Below are 14,133 nucleotides of genomic sequence, written 5' to 3'. Positions count from 1 at the left end.
TCTTCTCCTCCAATATTTTCTATTTTGTAATTTTTCTGTTTAATTTTGTCTGTCTTGAGTCTCATGGAAAAAGGAAAACAGTGAGGTTTGTAAGAAAAAGCCATAGAGCGAAAAAAGGCAGAGAGTGCAAAATTAAAAGAAAAAGCCATAGATGTCTTTTGAGATCCTTTGTACATCTGTGTTGTGTTTCATGATTCTGTGGGAATCCCCTTGCAAGTTGGGTTAGCACTTAGCAGTTGAAAGCTTGGCAGTGACCAAGTCAAGTTCAGGATTGGGGATTAGATTCTGGACTTGTCCCGGATAGGAAGGGTAGTTCCTAGGGAGAATTGGTGTATGTAATCATGATTATAGTGAAATTCCATCATTGTTGTGATGGAGACTGGATGTAGGCTGCATTGCACTTAGCAGCTGAACCATGATACATCTTGGTGTGATTTTCTCTCTCTTCTACTCCATTTCTGTTTCTGCTGCATAGGAGACAAAACTGAAAAAATATCTCTTAGCTGGTTACGAGACAAAAAGAAAAAGTCTCTTGACTAGGCACGAGACAAAAAGAAAAAGTCTCTTGACTAGGCACGAGACAAAAACAAGAAATATCTCCTCAAGTATTTCAAAGGACAGTAACTGTTATTAAGTGAAAAAGGGACTAATATTCAACCCTCCCCCCTTCTCTTAGCCACTAATAAACCATCATACTTTGTTTGCTTGAGAGTCACTGTGTCATCAGGGATTTTTACTTCAATGCCAAGGAAGTAGTTCATTTCTCCCAATTCTTTCAAGGCAAAAATGTTGTGGAGTTCATTCACGAGTGCCTTAATATCAAATTCAGAGTTACCAGTTACAAGGATGTCGTCTACATACACCAAGATGTATGTAGCTGAGGATGATGTGAACTTTGTGAACAGAAAGACATCTGACTGAGTGCTTGTGAAGCCAAATTTTTGAAGTGCAAAGCTGAACTTTGTGAACCAGGCTCTAGATGCTTGTTTGAGTCCATATAGAGATTTTTGGAGTTTATAGACTTGGAGGGAGTTTGGGGCCTTGAACCCTTCTAGTTGCTACATGTAAACAGTCTCGTGAAGATCCCCATTGAGAAACGCATTGTTGAAGTTGAATTGATGAATTTTCCATCCTTTTGCAAGAGCCACACTGAGCATGACTCGAACTGTAGCAGGCCGCACTACAGGACTGAAAATTTGGTCATAGTCAACTTCTTGGCGTTGGTGAAAACCTTTGGCTACAAGACTCGGTCACCCCTCCAACAATATCACCAAAGCCATCCTCAACAACCAACAAATCCCCTTCTATACCACTAAAATCACTTTTCCTTGCAATTCTTACTTCATCAGCAAAATTCACTAGCTCTCCTTTTCTCCCTCTCAATCTCAGTACACACAGCCCTTAGAACTAGTGTTCTTTAACCTCTGGGGCCCCTCACCACAACCCAGCAGGTCCGGCATCAGATACTATGTGTGCTTCATTGATGCCTACAGCCGATACACCTGCACCTATCTACTAAATACCAAAAATCAAACCTTCACAGCCTTTCTCCAATATAAAATCCTGATGGAAAAATAAATAGGCAACACTATCAAAGCCCTACAGACTGACTATGGTGGAAAATACCTCTCCAACACCTTTCAACAATACCTCAAGAACCAAGGAATTCATCACAGACTTACCTGTCCTCACACACACCAACAAAATGGGTGTGTTGAGCGTAAGCATCGCCACCTAACTGAAACAGCTCTCACTCTTCTCTCCCAAGTAGGGGCGGAGCCACATATAGCAAAAGGGGGGCAATGGCCCCTCCCAAACTTTAAATTTTCTTTATAAATTGTGTATAAATTTTACTTTAGCCTCCCTTAAAAATTTTATTTACTCTTTTTCTATTACAAAATTAATTTTTGGCCCCTCCCTAAACTTCAACCTAGCTTCTCCCCTGCTCCCAAGCCTCTTTGCCTCTCTCCTTTTGGGATGAAGCAATCCTAACCTCCACCTACCTAATCAACAGACTCCCCACCCTAGTACTGAACTTTAAATCCCCACTAGCTAGAAGTACTCTTCAACACCACACCAAACTATACCCTGTTAAAATCATAGTTATCAGAACCGAACCAGTAATCAACCCGGTGAGACTACTGGGTCACTGGGTCACTGGTTCAACCGTTGGGTCACAAGTTAAACCGGTTGACTCGGTTATAATTAAATAATTATATAAAATTTAATTTTTTTATAATAAATTTTTTTATACAAAATTAAATTATTTTAATATTTCAATAATTTATTAATTAATTATATTAATCAAATATATGTTGAAAAAGAGTTAATATTAATAAATATTATATAATTATCAATAACAAAAATATGGTATGATTAATAAAAATATTTTTGTTTATCTTTTAATTTAAAGAATATTTAACAATATTTAATATTTTTAATAATTATGTAAAATTAAAAAATAATTAATTTAAGTGAGTAAAAGAGTTAATAAAATAAAAGAGTTAATAAAATAAAGTTATTAATTAGGATATTGTTAATAAGTTATAATATATTTATAAAAAGGCATTAATAAAATCAAAAAAGCATGGTAGCCTGGTGGTCACAAATCCCTTTATTTTCCAGAAGTGCCAGGTTCGAACCCAGTAGGTGACGCCGTGTCAAACTGAACCTGTTCGTTTGTTTGTGTGGTTTTATTGTTAACCCGGACTGGTTAAAGGTTCGGTTCACCGGTTTTTTGTCAAATCGGACGGTCCTGTCCGGGTTTGATAACTACATACACTTTTCATATTCAAGAAGCGCAAATTTGACCAAGAATTTCCTATCCAACCCTCTTTCTCAATTTTTCCCAACCTAACCATACACAACCCTCAAACACTATCCCTCCAACTACATACACTTTTCATACATACACTTTTCATCCTCCTTACCTGAACATTGCTGAAACAGCTACTTAGAATAGCCACCACATGCAAACCAGGAGCAAAAGTGAAATCTTTAAACCCAAAGTTCTCAATGCAGTAGTGGATTCAGCATCAAGCTCAGTCAATACCCTACCCAAGTCAATCTCTGAAGCACTGGCAACTCCACAATGGAGAAGGGTCATAGAGGAGGAATACTCAGCTCTGATACCATGTAAGGTATCAGGAGTTTACAACAGAATAAGGATCAGAGATTGAAGGAGCTAATTAGATAAGGAGAACGAAAAATAGAAGAGAAAGAGAGAAGAAAGGAACTACATTGTGATTGAACACACAGATTATTATAGAGTCAGTAGTGAGCTAGTATTTATATATATAACTTAAATTTAAAAAAAAAAATAGTTCATAAAGATAGAAGATAAATAATCAGTTGAATTACTTAGTTTATGGATATTTCACATTTGAAATGTTTATATCTAATTAAACGTGAAATGGAGTATTATAATAAGTTTTACATCTATTAAAATTTATAAAATATAATCTCTATAATAATTTTTATAAATACAAGCCAACATTTATTTCTTAAGTTTTTTTTTTTCGATTAAGTTAGATGCACTCAATCCTATGACACATACTAATTAACTATATTGATTATTGAACAAATAAAATATAGAAGATAAACATTGAAAACAAAAATTATAATTAATGATATTTTTAGACATTATATTTGAAGTACAAAGGTAGGAACAATAATACAATATCTTTATTCAATACAAAATAACAGATAATTATTGTATAATTATTCATTATACAAGATTGATGACATTTTCCATATCTTGACCTAGCTAGATTTAGGGCAACTACTATATATAGTTTCACTCCTTATTATTCCAAACACATCTTCAGCATTTTATGTATGATTTATAAAAAACTAGTAAATAGCGATGGGATCTAAAAGTAGTTCAGAAACGCATTCTTTCATAAATTCTCCGTTTGTGAATCTATCTTGAAAGTTTGCATATGTAAACTCAGATATACGTCCCAAATTAACAATACATTCAAGCACTGCCTTTGGAATATGATTATTTGGATTGAGGCACACTTCATTTATATCCTTCCAAAAATCTTTGATTTCCTTTTGAATGAGTTTGTATGTCTCTTCTTATGAAATTCCATATTGCTTCATGCAACATTCAACTGCTGAAGCAACATGATCTCTTTCCCGCTCAAACTATAAAAATAAATTAACCAAACCCAAAATTATAACTTGTAAAACAATTAATATCTTAGAGATTATAATAATAAATTTGGAGGAAAAAGGATATGATATATTATTATTAAAAATTTAATTTTTTATACATTATCAATATAAAATAATTTTACACGTGCATTCAATTATATATTGTCATATTAACAAAAATAACTATTTTTTTATTATTAATAATCATCTATAAGATTAGATGTAATTGAATGACAGTGTAAAACATTTTAGGAGACATTAAAATTAAACTATATTATTAGTGAGAAATAACTCACCCTATGTGAAGCCAGATCATCCTTGAGTCTGCCAACAAGTGATACAGCTTTTATGATTGTTGTTGGATCACTAAAAATCCAATCAAAGACTTCTTTGGTTGCAAATTCACCAAGACCAACAAATGCTACTATGTGAAGTTGCAATGAAGAAGACATAGCTCCATTAACCTTGTACTCATCATAAGTTGGAACATAATCCTCATTGCACCATTTTGCTTCCAACAAGTAAGCTTCAGCCAAATTCAGAAACTGCAAGTATATACAACAATTATAATGACGATTAATTAACTAAAGTGGAGGTTAATTATTGCAAACTAAAGCGTTATTTTTTTTTTTTTTCACTATGGATACAAAATAAGCACTAGTTTTAAACCTACCGCTTGTTTAACATGTTTCGACACTAGGCTTGATTTTTCCGCATCTACTACTGCTGATTCAATTTCATCCACCACTTCTAAAATTGCGTTAAATACCACTTTGAAACATGTTGGAAGAGATTTGATAGGATTAGCATTCCATCTGATGAAAATGAAAATGAAAATAACATAAGAAAGTTAGTGAGGAAGATAGAAGATATATTTATATATGAGAAATTTTTTAAGTCATTCTTTTTTATCAAGTTCAAGATAAGGTTTTTTTTTTTTCTCTTCTCGCTTAACCTTTTGATTGCCTCTGTGAAGAGTTCAAGTTCTTGAAGTGTGCCATAGGCATCATAAGTATCATCAAGAAGACAAATACATGAAATCAATTGGCCAACAATCCTTCTATGAGTGCTATATTTAGGCTCTGAAGACATAGAAAATGGCCAAAGGTATGCCTCAACCACCCTTTCTCTAGCGTAAGGAACCTTAGTTGCAAAATCTGATTCTTTCCACCACCTGCAATTGTAACAATAATAAATTAATAATAATGCAAAGTTAAGTCATAATGTTGGTTGATAGAAAATGGGTTCATGCTTATTTTTATTTTTAGTTATGATATTTCATCTATTTTTTACCCTTTATTTTGTCCAAAATTTCATTGATTATCTTTTAACTTTTTTGTCATTACATTACTCATACACCCATCAACCCACACTATGAGATTTTTAAACCATATTCTAGTCTTAGCTGAGTTTTGTTTTTTTTTTATTTTGGTATAGACTTTTCACCTTCTATATTTCCATGGTATCTGTAAGATAAGTTGCCAAGTTGTTTTGGTTTCTTATTTTTTGGTCTTGGTCTAGTATTGTTATTACTTGTTCCTTTTTTGTCACCCTAAAAGCCCTATAATGATAAAAAAAAAAACCTACTACGCTGTTGGACTTGGGCTTCGTATAATAATAATTTTGCCATTATTCTTTGCTGCCCAGTCCAAGAAAGCAATTGTAAGTAACCAAAAAAAAAAGAGAGAGAAGAAATACTACCACTTGGTTATACCCTATCTTATGTGTAAACTTCAGTCACTTAAGCACGTACCTGGTGATATTTCCAAGTTCTTTTTGATGCATTTTCTGTAAAACATTAAAGTCTAATTTTGCAAAAGTTAGAAGGACTTTGTCATGAGAAGGATCCTCTTCATAGAAAGACATGTAACGTCTTGTCTCTATCCTTGGAACTCCCTTGTGAATTGGTAGCGTTAAGCTTTGATCAATTTGCTTAGCAAGATATGTGCTCAACTTATTATTGGTGATCATGTACTTGAGGTTAGTGTAAGCAAAATCATGTGCTTCATCTAGTGAATCTTCACCATGAGTGCTTAATTGTGTTGCCTCATACAAACTCCATAATCCTTCAACATCTTCCACAATGGTTTCATTGAACTTTCCCTCCTCATTCTTGAATTTGTTGAATATGTCTATATAAATTAATCACAAACAATATTATATATCAACATAGGTGGTGTGTATATAAAAAGAAGCTATAGTAGATTATAAATATATATGTACCTGATGAAATGTGATATCCTTTTTGTCTAAACAATCTAAAGAGTAATCCAATAGAGTGTAAGTCACCTTCTCCTATGTCGAGTGCATTATTGATGGAAATCTTTTGGATTTGTTCTAATGCTTCGTCAATTTCACGTTCAAAATGATAAGATATACCCAAACGTTGCATTGAGTCGATGATGTTTAATTTTTGTGAGATAGTATTGCTAGAAGATAGAAAAATCTTCTTCACTTCCTCTTTACATGTTTCAAGTTGTTGCCTCATATTTTCATTCACGACATCCTGCAAATAGTTTACATGAATCAAATGTTATATATATAAGGGTTTGGATACTTTATATATATATATATATATGAGGGAAAATAATATTTTTTTAAAGCTCTAAATTTCATGTCAAAATAATGTATGAAACTTAATTTGATATTTCCCGAGTGTAAAAAACAAAAACCAAAAAATGTTAAACTCATATTTAATGATCATGAGATATCTTAGCTAAGTAACATATATATACCAATGGTGAATTATGATATTGAAGGAAAATATCCCCCCAAATGTTGGGACGAAAATTTGCACATGGTCGTGCAATGTAAGATGATGCATGTTGATCAGAATTAGCTGTAACAGTCATTATTATATTTTTATTGTAACTGGCTTTGAGATATATGGTAATGTGGAAGCTAAGGTCTTAATTAATGTAAGGATGTGTATATGATTATGTGTGTGTAGCAATGAGAATGATATGATGAAGGATCTTCGTTAACTGGGTCTATTTATAAGTTATTTCTGATTCATGGAGTTGATTGCGTGGCCAAACCGCAAAGTAATAAGATTGATATGGATCATCATTCAACGTGGAATTCCTTTTACGAGTTTTAATTTCTTTTCATCTGTTCAACATGAATAACGAAGGCAATGTTGACATTGTTACGTTCTGGATTTCGTACTTATATGTGAAGAACAATTTCCAATTTGCACGGAGGTTCAACATGGGACAAATTGTTTAATTTTCATTTCTAACGAAACAAAATTGATAGATTAGCTTTTAAGCATTAAGACGTATTAATGTCTAGAACTTAATTTTAATGCGTAATTTTACACATCAGCAAAAATGATTATTTCTAATAAAAAAAATTTAAAAATAATTGTCTTTTTTTAATTTTATTAAAGATTAGTTTGTTGGAAATATATATTGTTTGTCTATGTGTAACATGCAGAGCAATTTCTTGAAATTGAGGAAGAGAATAGGCTTAGAGAGATGAGAAGAATGGAGAAAATTCCAAAAGTGCAAAGTGTTTTACTAATACCATTTAATTGAATTTGAATATTGAATCCACAAAACTTTGGGGGGAGACCGTAGCTGACTATATATTGCTCATGTAGATTTCAAATTTAAGCGCACATTATTGTTGATCAATGTAAGAATATCAGTCGCATAGAGTTAGAGGAATGTTCACATGTATTTTCCTCCAATCTATGCTCCAAATCTCCAAATCATTCACGTTAACTGTTTTTCTTTCTTTCCTTTTTTTTTTTGAAAACTAGTAGTAATAATATAAGAGTTTGATCTATCCTTCGATTAATCACAAGCATCTAAACACTGAAATGGTTATTGAAGGGGCAAAATTAGAAATTCACAAATTTAAATATTTAATCAAGATTGAATTGAGTATAATCCAATAATATATTTTTATATAATAAATATATATTTTCTAAAAAAATATTTTTTAACCAAATTTTCAATAAAAGAATGGACTATTATTTAATCAATTTAGGTTTAATTACTCTGTCGTTTTCTATAGTTTCATTGAATTTTCAATTATGTCCTTATACTTTTTTTCTTTTCAATTAAGTTCCTATATCATATTAGATTTTGTAATTAAATCTCTACCGTGACAAAAATATTAGGATTAACGGAATATTTTATTAAACAAAACGAATATGCCTAACACTTGACTGAATATTCTGTATAGTTAAACAAAATATTCTGTTAATTCCAATATTTTTGTCACATTATGAATTTTATTACAAGATCTGATATAGTATAGGTACCTAATTTAAAAAAAAAAAAAACAAATATAAAAACCTAATTAAAAATTCAATAAAATTATAAAGAGAAACAGAATAATTAAACTATTAATTTACTAGTTTTTGACTAATTTTATCATTTTTGACCTTTTGATTGGCTTTTCCTTTGCTTAAGCTAGATTGGTTAAGTGACTGGTTTAGTCTAATTTTTTAAACTATTGTTAACTAAAAAACAATAATATTAGATATAAAATCGTTTATAATTTTATAATTTTTATAATCAATCAATCTAGAATTCGATTTTTGTCATTGTAAATAAAAAGTCAGAATAGTAAAAATACAAATATAAACCTTTTTCTTTATAGCAAATACTTAACTCAATTTATGTTTATTTTTGTGAAAAACAATGGGCTCTTAACGAAAAAGAAACAACAAAACAAAAAAACCACTACTGATAAAACATTATTATTTGAGAGTTTGTTAAATTAATAACCATAACCACTTTCTGTTTATGGTTTAGTGTGTATTTGGATTACAGTTTACAAACGGAAGTTTGTATAGAATTGATTTTGCAAATTTGATTTTGATGAAAAATAAGTTTGTATTAACGTGATTTATGTTTGGTAATCTTTATGTCAAAATGGATTATAGTAAAGTAAATGTTGTTTAGATTATACTACTCAAAATCACTTTTAGATGAAAAATTACTAAAAGAGACATCAATTAAAATAATTTTTATATTATTCTATTATTTTACTTTAGATATTTGAATAAATCTTATTAATTAATTTTATAATAAAGTTAATATTTACTTACTAAATTAAAGTAACATATAAAAATTGACAAAATATATTTTAATACATAAAAACACTAATAAATATTAAATTAAAAGATAAAATACTAATGAAATACATAAAAAATAATATCTTATATAAAATTAGTACATAAGAACACTATTATTTCTACTGCATGTGATTAATAATTTGATTCCTAATCAAATCTCGAACACGGTCCATTTCTGCAGAAGAGCTGATGGTTAGAGTTTGATCTGAGTTTTCACCAACATAACTATTATCTTCTCCACCAAGAATATTTGCATGTTCATATTGATTAAACTCAGTATCTGTTTCAAAATGTCTTTTAATAAAATTATGAATAGCCATTGTTGCACACACTATCTGCACTTGAGTTTCAATTTTGAACTTGGGCATGTGTCGCAAGATAGTAAATCTATTTTTTCACACTCCAAAAGTTCTTTCTATTGTGCATCTTAAGCTTGAGTGATAATAATTAAATACTTCATTATGATTTGTAAATCCATAAGAACGCCTAAAATCTGCAAGATGATAGCGCTCACATTTATATGCACAAATATATCTTTTCGGTTGGATAATCGGCATCTACCAAATAATATTTACCTAATGAAGAAAAAAATAGTTACATGATAACCAAGTAAATATAGTTTATTTGTAAGAAAATGATAAAAATTAACCTGGAGGAGGATGCGGAAAATTCATGGTAGGAGTTGTAATATCATTATCAAATACATGAGCATCATGCGCAGTAAATGGCCAATATCGTTGGTCATTTTTTATTTTGCTATGAACATTCTGAAACTTAGGATCCGATGGCTTAATATATTTAATAGATAATCTCAAGTAAGCAACCAATACCTCATGAAAATATCTACTTATGGTCTCTCCAGAATGTTGAAACATTTCTTGTATCATCCTATTACCCACTGCATGACCAACAGTATTTAAGAACATTGCAACCATTTTCTGAACTCCCATTTGTCTTGTACATTTTAATCCTTGTTCAACTAGTTCATCACAAAATTGAAAAAAAAAATACGTTTTTCCATCCGAAACATTTCATAACAACGAATGCCATGGCCACATAAAATTTCTTGCACCCATAAATAACCTGTTTGTTCACTAGTTCTGCATGGTTTTTTGCACAGATAATTGACTGCATATTGACTAATTAATGCAGAAATATTTTCCATTTCATCTATTTCTTCTTCTATAATGAAAAGTAATTTTAATTCTTTATATTGTTCCTTTTCATACTCTTCAAACAAATACTCCATATTCATTCCAAATTAATTAACAAAAATTAAGTCCCACATAAGAATATAAATAAATTCTTATCAATACCAAGCTAAGAAATAAATTTTATATAATAAGAACAATAATTAAGTACCACAAACATTATATAAAATGATAAATAACTAAATAAAAATACACAAATTTTTTTATTGTCTTATCCTAGTATAACAAAAAATTCATGGATAAATTAAAATGGAGTACAATAATAACTTAACTAGTTTTACATGAAAATCATAAAAAAATATTAATTTTGCATGAATGGTGGTGAATTATATGTTGCATGTTTGAGCCAATCCAACAATCTTTGCTCATATCCTTGTAAGGATACAAACATTTCTCTAGCAGGTTTAAACATCATTAGTTGACAACAACAACTATAAAAATGTGGACACAATAGTTGACAACAACATCATTAGTGATCGTTTCCATCTTTTGAATCTCAACCATTACTTTCCCAATAGATACACCGGGTACTAGAAATGTGGACACAATAGTTGAGCGTGATTCAGATGCAGAGACAATTTTACTTGTTGCATCGGCAATTTGCTTTGAGGCAGGGACTTTAAAATTTTTCTTCTGTTTTGTTGTTTCAACAAACCACATCTCTCTTTCTTTTTCCCGTACTCTTTTGACTATTATTTTCTTGAGAAGAGTTAATATTTATGTGTTGAAATTCAGAACTAACTCCCACACTACACCTATACCTTCTTCACTATCTCCAGAACCTTCTTCTATATCAACATACCCTTCCTCAAAGTATGGTTGATATCCATCATCATATTCTTCTATGCCACTAGGTAATATCCCAGATGAGGGAGCCCAAGCAAATTTGTCATCGGCCATAATACCTTTAAATAATATAGTTAACTCATCTTTAAAAAGAAATCCTTTATTTCTGAATTTTCCATATAAGGAATTTTCCTGCATGTGTACAACTAATCAACACAAGACTTATTACCAAAATTAAAGTTAAAATTTTTGCTTTAATAATAAGTTACTATGTACCAATTGTTTTCTCTCCCACCATTCATTTGGTGCATCAACAGTATGTTTAGTATAATCCCGTCCTAAACTCATTTCTTTGCCAAAAAACTTGTACCATGCTAATGATTTCTTCTTAAGATTGTCCCACTTATTTTTTAATTGAATCTTATCATATTATTTTCCAGTTTTTTCATTAAATTGAAACAAAGCATCCTTCCAACCTTCTTTTATAAGAGTGGTTCCATTACGTTGCTGTTTTTTTAAACAGATAATAACGTGAGAATGTTAATTTAATATTATTTTTATACCGTACTCTCAATAATTTTATTTTTATAAGACCTTTTTTGGCATCCAACATTCATAATTTTATTAATACTTATGAATAATTTTTTATTTAATTTATATTTTTTAATGGGATCAATTAATCTATATTATAAAAAAAATTACAATAAAATATAATATATGAGAATTATAATTATAAATTTTACATAGTCGAATAAAAAATAAAAAATTTCAGCCGAAACAAAAATCAAGTATAATAAAATATAAAATAAAACGATAAAAATTTTATAAAACCAACCATATATATCATATGAATAAAAGAAATATAATAAAAGATAAAAAAAAATTATATGAACTATATCAACTAAAAAAATAAAATAAACTTCGTATAAGATATAAACATAGTGCATAAAAGAGAAAAAAATAGAATTCATATGAACAAGAAATAATAAGAATACCATAGAAAAAGTAATAACATACCTGAGGGATTAGAACACTGAAAAAAAATAATATAAAAAAAAGTTAATGATAAAAATAAGTAAAAAATAAAAAAGAACAAAGTCAAATAAAAATAAAAAATACACTTTACATATTAAACATAAAAAACAGTAAATAATAAAAAAAATCATATGAACTAAAAAACAATAAGAAATAAAAATATAAAAAAGAGTACTATATATTTTATAATATTAAACAAAAAAATATTTTATAATTTATTTTAGTGTCGTTAGTACTCTTTAATTTAGTATCATTTATATAAACAAAAAATAATAAAAGTATCATAAAAATTAATAAAAATAAAAATTTATATCAACAATAGTTGTCATATAAATAAAAAAATACAATAAAAATATAACAATAGAAAATTAAAAAAATAACATCAGAATACTAAAAAAATGATATGAAAAATATTTATCATATAAATAAAAAATACAATAAAAGAATATAAATATAAAAATCAAAATATGAAAGAAAGAATTAAAAATAATAAAAGAATTAAAATCTTTACCTTGACAGTGATAAAAATAAATCTGAAAAAAAACTATAAAAAAGAACATACAAAGAACTAATGTGAAATGATGTGATTATGTGCATCCTTTTTATAGAAGAAATGAAGGATACAGTTGGTAGATATAGAATAAATTTTTTATATAATTCCTCCAACGGTAATTAATTTTTCCAATGTGAACGTAAAAGTTTAAATTTGTAACTTCACGTGAACGTACATTCAGAGGTAAAAGCACTTCTAGATTAGAGATTCTAAAAAATTGCCAAACATGACAATACGTTTAAAGAGACTTTTCTATTCTCCAACATGATCTCCAAACACACCCATATATCTAATTTATACACATACAATAATCAATAATCGCTTCTTCTTTTTCTCTGAATTCTATTCTCTCTAATCTTCTCTTTGCATAACTCTCAGAGAATTGAGTGCAACCCTTTTAGTTAGAGGATTGTTTAACCATTTTTATTTTGTTAAAGCCGTAAGATCTTTATGAGAGAATTGATTTAAAAGTTCAAAAGTTTAACTAAAGTCAACATGAGTTGAATTGGATATAATAAAATAATATATTTATATATTAAATGTATTTTTTAAAATTAATTTTTTATAATTTATTATTTTAAATTGATTAATTACTAAAAAATTATACTTGATACGTCACCCTTATCCTCGGTTGCACAAAAGCTCGGCACGTGAGCCAATAATCTCGGCCCCGCATCGGTCACCCGAAATACTCGGTGAGCAAATCTCTGAGGCTGGCGACACAGTAAACAAGCTCGGAACAAGAGCAGGTAAGCTCAACCTTACCTGTCCGAATAAAAAGACACGTGCATCATAAAGCTCGGTCCCGTATCAGCCGTCCGCAAATCTCGGCACGTGATCGGGACCAAAACAGCATCACTCAACTGAAAATAGGAAACGTGCTCAACTAGTTTACAGCACCAAAACAGAATATCTCAACCAACCTATAAACTAGGACTTATCCACTAACGGGCAGAAGACAACTTCTATAAAACCTAGCTAATATGCTTGGCTAGGTCTCAGGTTCTATCACTCTTATTCACTCACTCTTTTCTATTAACTCACTCACCGTGAATCACTACTGACTTGAGCGTCGGAGTATCTTGTGCAGGTATTCCCGCCGCGGTGTTTGACTTCCGGCCGACGTCAAGCTCTTCCTCCTCGGTGTCAACTCACTCGGAAGCGCTTAAGCTCGGCCTCCCCAGTGTTCGGACGAATCACTTGGCGCCCACCGTGGGGCCCGGAGTACATCTAACCCCATCTTTTCCTTCGTTTAGTCTTCTACTTTATTTTGCAGGATTCCCAATCCTCGGACA

At 30.1% G+C, this 14,133-nt stretch overlaps 1 protein-coding gene and 1 pseudogene across 1 annotated transcript; both read right to left on the bottom strand.

The window, feature by feature from the left end:
* Window positions 1-3,664: 3,664 nt before the first annotated feature.
* LOC107610590 (putative terpene synthase 2) lies at window positions 3,665-7,109 on the bottom strand. The gene is made up of 7 exons (XM_021108972.2): window positions 6,897-7,109; window positions 6,385-6,667; window positions 5,915-6,293; window positions 5,117-5,335; window positions 4,835-4,976; window positions 4,458-4,706; window positions 3,665-4,152 (listed from the first exon to the last, which is right to left on the bottom strand). Exons 1-7 carry the CDS (start codon window positions 7,011-7,013, stop codon window positions 4,084-4,086), a joined length of 1,458 nt encoding a protein of 485 aa, XP_020964631.1. The 5' UTR covers window positions 7,014-7,109; the 3' UTR covers window positions 3,665-4,083.
* A 3,656-nt stretch (window positions 7,110-10,765) lies between these two features.
* On the bottom strand, window positions 10,766-14,068 carry LOC148547331 (uncharacterized; annotated as a pseudogene).
* Between the last annotated feature and the right edge of the window lie 65 nt (window positions 14,069-14,133).

This window comes from Arachis ipaensis, chromosome B8 (genome assembly GCF_059453495.1).
Source record: "Arachis ipaensis isolate K30076 ecotype BB chromosome B8, ASM5945349v1, whole genome shotgun sequence".
Classification (NCBI taxonomy): Eukaryota; Viridiplantae; Streptophyta; class Magnoliopsida; order Fabales; family Fabaceae; genus Arachis; species Arachis ipaensis.
Note: the sequence above shows the minus strand (reverse complement) of the source record. Positions and strands in the feature narration are given on the sequence as shown.